Source organism: Cariama cristata, unplaced genomic scaffold, assembly GCF_000690535.1.
Source record: "Cariama cristata isolate BGI_N322 unplaced genomic scaffold, ASM69053v1 scaffold6883, whole genome shotgun sequence".
NCBI lineage: Eukaryota > Metazoa > Chordata > Aves > Cariamiformes > Cariamidae > Cariama > Cariama cristata.
The window spans coordinates 1-9977 of NW_009610036.1; the positions used below are offsets into that span (position 1 = coordinate 1).

Here is a 9977-nt window from a genome sequence, read left to right on the forward strand (position 1 = left end):
CTGGGGGAAGAATAAGCGAGGGAATGAAAGGCCCCGTCTTCGCCGGCGAGAGCTTGTCAGGCTCCCTTCCCTGGGGTACAAAGGATGGCCGGCTTGATTTGTGGGGAAGGCAGCTCTGTGACAAATGGGGAACTTGGTGAAACTATTCAGGTCTTCCCCCCCCCCCCACCAGCTGAAGTTGAAGCCGTTTGAATAGCGAGCGCGGGGGCGAGGGGTTCCTCCCAGCAGCTGAAGTTGAAACCGTTTGAATAGCGAGCGCGGGGGCGAGGGGTTCGTTGTCGTCGATGCGCTGGAGCGGTTTTAATTGGAGGCAAGTGTCTTTACAGAGAACAGTTGCGGAGAGCAAAGAAGCAGGTGGCAGATCCTGGCTTTCCCAAACCGGTATCTGGTGCTGAGCAGCCGCACTTGGCAGTGACTAAACAGAAAATTTACGTCAGTAAATACTTTGCTGCTTACCTACTTCTCCTCTCTCTTTTTTCCCCTGTTTTCAGGGAAGTCTGTTTCTAAAATGCAGTGGTTATCTTGCCCGTATTTGATAGTTGATCACTGATGTCGTGCTAAATTCCTTTTTAAAGTTAGCAGTGGCATTGTGTTCCTGTTCAGTTTTGAGCGTGTGATCGCTGAGGATAAGTATTATTTGTGCGCAATTTCTTTTTTAGAACTGTTTAAGGAGATAATCCCATAAAGATCTCTGCAGCTGGTTTACTGCTAATGAGCCTTGGAGGGCCCTATTGTGGATGCGGAGGAACTCCTGGGCATGCTCCGTGGAGTTTGATGCTGCTGACAAAGTTGCTTATCTTCTGCGAAAGAGATAACACAAGGGATCTATAGAGGAGATGAGTCAGAGGAGCAGTAGCCCACAGTTGTATTTGTGCCAGTTTGCCTTTGGCTTCAGAGCGAGAGGGCTATGTTACGTGCGTGGGCACCTGGCGAATTTCAGCTTTCCAGTGGCTGAATTGTTAAAAAAGAAATAGATGCGTTACGTGCGTGGGCACCTGGTGAATTTCAGCTTTCTGGTGGCTGAATTGTTAAAAAAGAAATAGATGTATTTTGTTTCTTTTGTAAGACTATTGTGATTTCTTTAGGAATTAAACCTAGCAGGTTGTGATTGTTTGTTTCTGGAGAGTCGCGTAGGACGTCCCTGAATTGCAGAAGCATCTGAAAAGGCATTTGATTGTTTGACTTGTTCGCCCGTTCTGCACTCGTAGCTCGTCTTAATAGTACTGGAGGTTTGCTCACAGGAAAACACACCTACATTTTGATTTTGTGGAGACCTTTGGAAGATTTATTCTGGGGAGATATCGACATTGGTTAGATTGTAAGAGATCCATCAGCGTGGACGAGCCCACGCTGTGCAAATTCCTTTTGTCATCGTGTGCACTGTAACCTCAGACTTACTGTTGATAGCAAATAGAATGTTTCCATTAACGTGTCATATAATATTTGTAGTCCCTCTCAAATGCTTTCACAAGTTAGATAAAATTTATGTCTCCTAATTGCATTAGGCTCATAGGGTAACTCTGACATTTTAAATTAAAGCATATTGACGTTGCACCCAGATAAATTGCCTAACCTTTGTCTGCTTGCTCAGGAAAAGATGTTATGGATTACTAGTTAACTCTAAGTTATTCATTAAGAAATTTAGACATGGTGAGTAAATATTTTTGATAATGCTATCGTAACCTTTGCTGCTTGGTGTAGGTGGGTTGTCAACAGCGTTTTGTTTATTTCCTCGTAAAGCAGGAGATCTTGGTGAAGACCCGAGCAGAGAAGAAATATTTGAGACGGGCTTGTCCGCATTTGTGGAAGCATCTGCTGTGGGCTAAAACAATCAGGCATAGAAAATCCAATAATGCCGCTAATTCCATGACATCGGTCAACTTATCTGTTAATGACAAGTTTTTCTAACCTGGTCAGGAAAGAAAAAATATGCTTCCCCAGTGTCTGTTGGGGAAAAAAAGAGTTTCTTTTGAGGCAAGCTATTGTTTTCCTTCACAGTAAAAAGTGTACAGTTCAAACATTACTGTGAAGGTCTCTTATTCAGTACTTGGATGTAAAGTAAATAGGGACTGGGCATGAGAAGTGGGTTTTCTTTCAGGTTATATAAGCCAGGAAAGTGCAGACCGCTTTGCAACTTTAAGTTTAGTCAAACCTGTAAGGATGACTTCATCACTGTGGATTTTTCTTTCTCTTCCAGGGTTTGGTCCGTTTGGAGAGCACGCTGTTAATGCCAGTTGGATTGCCGTTCAGGTAACACTATAACTTTGTTCTTTGCAAGTTAAAACATAGAGCCATGCTGATAACATATCCGTACAAATTTCAGTTTGCAGCTCTTTTATAACTTGTCTTCCCAGTTTATTAACTGAGACCAGCTCGCTCCAGATAACCGGATGGTCAGCTGGATAATGTTTTATTCACTTCTCAGAAAACAATCCCTTAGCTAGTAGAATTTAATGAGATTGAGTTAATGTAGCTGAGGCAAGTAAGGAATTCATAGGCTAACTCTGTAGGTTTGGTAGATGTTAAATGGGGCAGGGAGCCTAGAATCTTCCTCTGCCAGAGAGAATTAAAAATAAATAAACAAACCAACCCAGAAGAATTGTTATGTTTTTTTTCCTCAGCTCTTGCTTGAATCTGGGCAAGTTGGTTAACCTTTAAGCCAAGTCTCATCCGTAATGAGACTTCCACCTGGTAGTCTTGTGGAGTCAAGCGTGCTGCAGAGTCATCCAACGTGGGTCTGAATGTCAGGACTCTGACTCCAAAGCGAAACAGCCTCCGCTGCTGTCTTTCTCCACTCAGTTCCTTCTGTGGCCGCCTGCTTTCGGCAGTGGGCTGCGGCAGGTGAAGCAGGAGACGTGGGGGGATCAGGCAGTGTTTGTTGGTCCAGAGCCAGCCTCCTCTGTGCTGAGAAGCAGTAGCAAGTGATACTTGATTGACGGATTTGGGCCTTGCTGGAGACAGGAGCACTTGTGGAGGATCGTACGTGTTTGAACAAATCGAGTTTATGCCACTTGTAGCTGCGTATCTGCATGAGCATGTTTGTCTGTGTAACGCTGATACATTCACAAATGAGGCAAGAAGAAGAAATCAAACTCTTTCTAGATTCCTAGCTAAACTGAGGAATTGAGGGTGCTTGCTGTGAAAACCTTAGCTAAGGACAGTGCTGCCACATTATCCCGCTTCTTCCTTATTTGTCACTTCTGGACGTCGTTTATGACAAAGCTACTGGGAATTCAAGGGTACCTTTTAGTACAGTTGCCCGGGGAATTAAATCTATTTTTCTCCCCAACACATCTCTCTTCCCTTCAGAGCTCTCAGATTAATATCTTCTTTAAAATGCTTTTAAATTAAATCACAAACTCTAATCAATTACAGTCAACAAATGTCCAGATGTCTGATGTGTTGGCTGGTATGAGAGGACGCAACCTTTGCCTCCAAGAGCCTTTTGGAAATGAATATATTTGAGTTAGGGTTTGGTCGGTTTAAGTTTGGGGAAAAATGCAACTTGTGTATGTGGCAAAAAAAAATGCACGTTACTGAAATTTAGCGGTGAGACTAATTGATTTGGTTTGTTCTTGTGTAATGTCAGTTGTTGTAAACTAGCTGCTTTTATTCTAGAGGAGATAGACAAAAGGGTATTGTGCTTCTGGAACAGGAAGAGTGGTTGGTGTTCTGATGTTGCATACAAAAACAAACCTAATGTATAATTCCTATAAAGAGTAATGGCGAGTCATTCCTTCAGCCCGGCAGCTCGAGGCACTGATGGCTGCTCAGCTGTGTGGCTGATAAACAAACTAATCACGTGCATTTTAAAGTAATTTTATGGGCTTGGGGGTGTTTTGAGAGCATAAAACTAGAGTTGGTGGTGTGCGATCTGCTGCGTTGGAGCCCATCTTCCTCCAAGTCTTGTTTAATAGCTCGTGCTAGCTTCTAACTAAAAACATAAACTTTCAGACTGTGGGGAGGATTTGCCTTCCCTTACCCCGTCTCAGCCCCGAGAGGCCCAGACAAAAAGGAACAGCATGTCTTTGAGCACATGCGAGTTGGGCATTGTGCAAGTTTCAGACAAGGGACTTCATGGAGCTGAGTGGACACAAAGGCGTGTCTGAGTTTCTGAATCCCAGAAGGTGTGATCTGCATTTTAATAGAAGAAAAATCAATTAAACAATCTTTGTAAATCCTTCCTAGCTTTAGGGCTAAGCTAGTCCTGGTTTATTACATCTTTTATTATCCTGCATCCCAAGGATAAAATTCTTTGCTTTTCTTTCCAGTCCTCTTTTTGGTTTTGTTTGGCTGCTTCTATAAAACACGAATACGATGTGTCTTCTTCCTCGAACTGCGGTGAATTTCTAGTACAGCTGTTTGTTTTTGAAAGCCAAACAGTTTTTATGTGTGGGTACCTTAAATAGTGGTGATGGCAATCTAATAATGTGGAGGTGAAATGTTTGGAGATTTTTAGGCATGTGGGAGAGATTTCCTGTAAATTCAGAGGGAAGAATAACTTCTTTCTGCTTTCTCTTTTAAGGCTTACAGTAAAAATATTCTGTGTTAATGTGGATTTACTGTTCCGTGTTTTCCTCGTTTTAGTATTTCATTTGAGTCATTTTTTCAGCTGCAGTTTTTGCTCGGGAGGGACCTTCTTTTCACGAAGAAGTTACTGAAACGGGTTTTCTGTTCAGTGGGTTTTCTGGCCTCCCTGGTGTGACTTAGGTGTAGACACAGGTGTGCCCTGTGGACTGTGAAGCTGCTGGGCTCCTGCCTTCATCCCCGCAAAATGCTTCTGGCTGAGCTGGAGGAGGAGGAGGAGAGAGGTCAGAGTGCGTTTTGACATTACTAAGGACAATTGCTGTCAGGGTGTCTAGACAGACCTGATAAGGATATTAAAGGCTCACAAAGACGACCATTGTTGAGGGGTCAGGGAATCGGTCAAACATGTTCGTTTTTCTATATTTGTCAGGTATACAAGGCTGTGGGTAGTAAGTTGTCTGGGGGCCAGCGTACATCTTTATTATTGAATGGAAGAGCGCGAACGCTCTGTTTGGTTAAAAGAAAGTTGTGAATTTGTAAAGCTAAGGTTTAATGTGTCTGCATTTGGAGAAGGTAGCTGTCACTGAGGTGGTGAGGCTCATACGGCCCGAGGTTTCTTCCTCGCGGTAGACACTCATTCTGCGCAGCCGGTAAAACTTTCTGTGATCAAATTCATCTTTATGAGCTGTTTCACGCTCTTTAGAGAAGTGATGATGAATTCCTACCAATTAACGCTCTGGAGATCTTCCTAAAGAGGCTGACTTGTATCTGAATGCTCTCATTTGTAAACTACTTACTTTATTAACGCACCACATAAACCAGCTAATGTCTTGAAGGCAGATTTGTGTAAAGAAGATGTGATGAAACATCACTTAGCATCCATCTCTGGTAATGAATGTCTGTGTGTGCCAGACACTAATCAATACAGCAAGCCTTTAATATCAGACTTGCACTCAGAGCCAGAGCAAGTGATTTATCATTGTTGTTGCTCATATCTGCTGGTCCGTGAAAGTCTTACTCTTACCTTTGCTGCATGTTTTAGTTATCTTAAATCTTGTTACACTCTCTGTGGTCTGTCCACACAAGTGTGAAAGGTTTGGGTTTTTTTTTCTCTGTAAAGAAATGACTCATGCTGGTAACTACAAAAAAAAAAGGATACTAAGATACGGCTCCTGTTTATTTAGAGGAGGTAGGATTGTAATGGGCGAGTCCAGAAACCTCAATTTGTCCTCTCCTTTCAACTGTCTTTAATTTGAAAGAATTTTAAACCTAGGGAAATACAAGATTTGAAATTGAGCAAGCTTCGTTGAAAGTAGCTAATCTGCACTCCTTAGCCTGAAATTTGCAAGTATAATCTCCATGTGCAGGAAAATAAAGCCTAAGAATTGCATGAGAGGAGAGCTCTTGGCTCTGATCACTGACTCCAAACCTGAAACAGAGATAACTTAATCATTCAAGAATATTTTGAAATGTCCTTTGATAGTTTGATGGCTTCTTACGTTGCTGTTTCTACTTGAGATCCATGAGAACAACTCCAGCGGTTTATGGATGTGAGAGTTGCAGGTTATTTTCTTGCTGTGCATGCAGCCCCTTTGATGTTAGCACAAGGAATCGTTTTGAGCTTTTGGTACAAGTAAGCTTGTGCTTTTCAACTGACATATCTCAGAGGAGAAGAGCAACAGCAGACGACAAACTTCTGCTCTGTATTAACTTAGGAAAAGCTAGAGTTGGTTCTCCTAACTGAAACACAGGCCTGGTGATAAGAGATGCAAGAGCGGATGGCTCTTTCTGTCTTCAGAGGGAAGAATGCACTTGCAGCTTCTTTCCAGAGGAGACAGAGCTATGGGAGGACTCTAAGGCTGTCAGCTTTCTGGCATGTACAGTCACTGACCAGTCTGGAAAAGCGGCTGTGAAGTTTTTCAGAGTGCCAAAAAATGTTGTCTTCATCAGAGGGAAACTTGATCTGAGTTAGATGCTGTTGGAACTCATTAAACACAATAGCTGAAGTCGCTTCAGCCGCTGGAAAAGTGCCTCCCAGTGTAGACTTGCACAAGGCTCCTAGCTTTGAGCTCAGCTGGTGAACTTATTTAAGAACATACTGGTTTTTTCAGAGGCTTCAGACCATGTGGGTCTATCCTTGAGTTCTTGAAGGTTTAGGTTTGGTGGCTCTGAAAGGTTTCCCTTCTGATGAAGTCCTGTCCTGGGCTAGACTGGTAATCTTTGAAGTACCAAATGAGCAAGCCTCGAACTGAAACCTTACTGGTGAGACTGGAGTGTGTTGAAATGGGGACCGAAGAAGGGCAAGGGCCAAGTGTCCAGGACCATGGGCTGTATGTAGAGGGAACTCACGGTGTTGGGATGAAACTCTGTGTTTTCCAGTCAGGTATACTGGAGGGGGGGAAAAAAAAAATCTTTCCTCTTCCCTCTGGTTTTAAAGAAGTCTTCACAAGGAGTTTAACTGACACTTTGTGTTTTAAAAGGTTTGAAGGAGATTGACTAAGTTTATTGCCTGGATATTTGGGATGTTTTCAAGGCATGGCTTTAGTTAAGGTTATAGAGGGAGAAATAATTTACTGCATTAGTTGAATCACTACGATGGTAACAGTTCATGTTGCAAAATTAAGTACAATATATTAGGTATAGGTAAAGCTGGTGATGGAAACCTGTTCTACATTTTGGAAACAGGCTGTATTGTATTCCAGATTCTGCCAAAATAAAAGTAAGACAAATATGTTGAGGAGGGTGTACCGATGTTGCTTCAGTTTCTCATATGAGGAGTGTTTGCTAATGTTTGTGGAGACCCACAGAGACAGAACCACAGCCCGCTGGGACTGTCACCTAACGCTGAGAGCTCCTTAGCCGGAAACAGATGTGACTTTGCTCTCCAGGCCAGCGGTCCTGAGACAGGACGAATTAGATGATGAATATAATCCTCCCAATTCTACTTTCTCTACATAATATCTAGTTCTTTCAAGAAGTGAATATGACTGTATACCTCTAAATAATAATAACAACTTATATATAATTATAGATAAATAATGTAGCCGCCCTTTCTTTTGAGTGTGGATGTTACTGATAACTGTTGTCAGTTAAATGTTGATTTCTTTGTCATACACACATCAGAGCGAAACAATACACACATCAGAGTGAAACAAACGGTCCTGTGGGTGAAGACTGTTAACGCAGGTGGAGAGATGCCTTTGTTGTTCCCTGTTATGTTTGGGTTTGGTTGGGTTTTTTTTACCGTGCTGTTTACAAGGTTATACAGCCCATAGTCTTAAGCTGATGTTAGTTCCTCACAGCAGACTCGCTCTGCCATTAAACCTTCCAGAAGTATATCCTCTGCTGAGCTTGCGTCTGACCATCTTGGTTTTGTTTATTTCCTTATGTTCTTAGGAGTTGGAGAAGCTAGGACTGCGAGATGACGTGGATCTGCACGTCTATGAAGTCCCAGTTGAATACCAGACAGTACAAAGACTCATTCCTGCATTATGGAAAAAGCACAGTCCACAAGTGAGTGAGTAAAGGGAGGAGGAGAAAAGACACGACAAATGGTTGGAATCTGTCATGCTTACAGCAACGAGCATGATGTGAAGTCCCATATTTGATGTACATTTAGACTGGTAGTCCCTCGCTAGATCTTTTCCTCTTTTGTCGTGAGAACGTGTGAATTTGTAGAATTTTATAGCTCAGAATAGAGCGCTCCAATTAATGGGAGCAGTCAGTGTGAAGAGGCCACTGCAAAGGGCTGTCTAGACAGCTCGCAGTTAGTCTGTGCCACCTGGGCTGTTCCAGCGGTGGGTTTGACTGTGAACGTGTCAACGTTCATTTTTTTTTTACCCTGATTAAATTACAATTTAGGCCAGGAGGGGGTGAAACAAGAAGAATTGTTCTGTACAGGACCCACGAGTTCCTTGATAAAATGACTTGTTGCTGTGATATTCACGCAAAAACTCCTGGAACAACTCCTATCAGTCTCTAACTGGGAATAGCGGGCTGTTGGTTTTCCACCATTTGTATTTTGGTTGATCCAACTTGTTTCTTTTCTCTTGTAGTTGGTGGTTCACGTAGGTGTTTCGGGTATGGCTACGACCGTCACTCTGGAGAAGTGTGGCCATAACGTAGGTTATAAAGGCTTAGACAACTGCCATTTCTGCCCAGGCTCTCAGTGTTGCGTAGAAGGTGGCCCAGAATGCATCGATTCTGTTATTGACATGGACACGGTCTGCAAGAGAGTCTCGGCGCTGGGGCTGGATGTCACGGTCACTATCTCTAAGGATGCCGGCAGGTACGGGATGCCAGTGATCAATGGGGAAAACAGACACCCATGCTGCAGTGCGTGATCCCTTTGTGCTCAACTCATGAGGCCCGTAGGATGCATACGCTTTTCACTTCTCATGGGGCTGGCAATACCATCTCTTTTTCAGTGGTCACCCAGTCATGAGGGGAAAAAGAGAGAGATCTTTATGTTTCTTTGTCCTAGATTTGATTAAAGCAATCACACAGACTTACAATACCTGGCTTCTATTCCACTCTTTATTGCAGGATGTTGCTGCAATACTGAATGATAAGAATCTACGGTTCATCCTGCCCTGCAGTTTGCACGCTGTATTTGTCACCTCTTGCTAAATAAGCTCTATTCTTGTATTTCAGATACCTCTGTGACTTCACTTACTACACTTCCTTATACCAGAGCCGCGGGAGGTCAGCTTTTGTTCATGTGCCTCCGCTGGGAAAACCCTATACCGCAGAACAGCTGGGTCGGGCGCTACAGGCTATAATAGAAGAAATGCTTGATGTTTTGGAGCATTCTGAAGACAAAATCAATTGTCAGCATGAACACTGAAAGTGGGCAGAAGCTATCCTAGTATTGCACTTCCAAAATTTTCCCTGCTACCGAAGTACTGGGGAAGACGGTCTGAAACGTACAGACCCAGAATTGGAGACTTCAAAAAGGAAAATTCCACTTCTAGAAATTGACGTTTTTTTGTCAAATGTATGCATTTCAGCCTAGGCAACAAAGGATTCAAAATCTCTTTAAAACATCTGCAAGTACTCATTTCTGAATTGACTGAAGTGTGTGTGCTGTGCTTCATCTGGAGCTTCTCTGTCAGCCACGTGACAGCTACTGACCAGTCTAATATGGTGCAGATGGAAAGTTTCTGATCTGGACTTGGCGTTCAGGTGCAGGGAGTTGATAACCCAATCTTCTAATGACTAGTTCTTAAGTTGAAAGATTTGCTTTCGTATCGTTTTGGGGTTTTTTCCCCTCTTTGGCCCGAATTATAGCTTATAATGTAAAAGTACAACTGAAAAGAGTTGGAATGGTGTGGGTTTGTCTGTTGTGAAACAGGGCTTGGTGGAGACGAGGAGTCTTTGAAATTGCTTTGCTGAAATGGAAAAATAATTTAGGCGCTGATTTCTCACCCCACATTGTCCAAATATTCCTA

The 9977-nt window shown here is 42.9% G+C and overlaps 1 protein-coding gene across 1 annotated transcript; it reads left to right on the forward strand.

Moving 5' to 3' along the window:
• Window positions 1–2197: 2197 nt before the first annotated feature.
• Window positions 2198–9519, forward strand: PGPEP1 (pyroglutamyl-peptidase I; the record flags this gene model as incomplete). The annotated part of the gene is made up of 4 exons (XM_009697738.1): window positions 2198–2250; window positions 7924–8040; window positions 8583–8815; window positions 9181–9519. Coding segments are annotated over 4 exons (596 nt in total), but the record flags the coding sequence as incomplete, so codon positions are not given.
• Window positions 9520–9977: the final 458 nt, after the last annotated feature.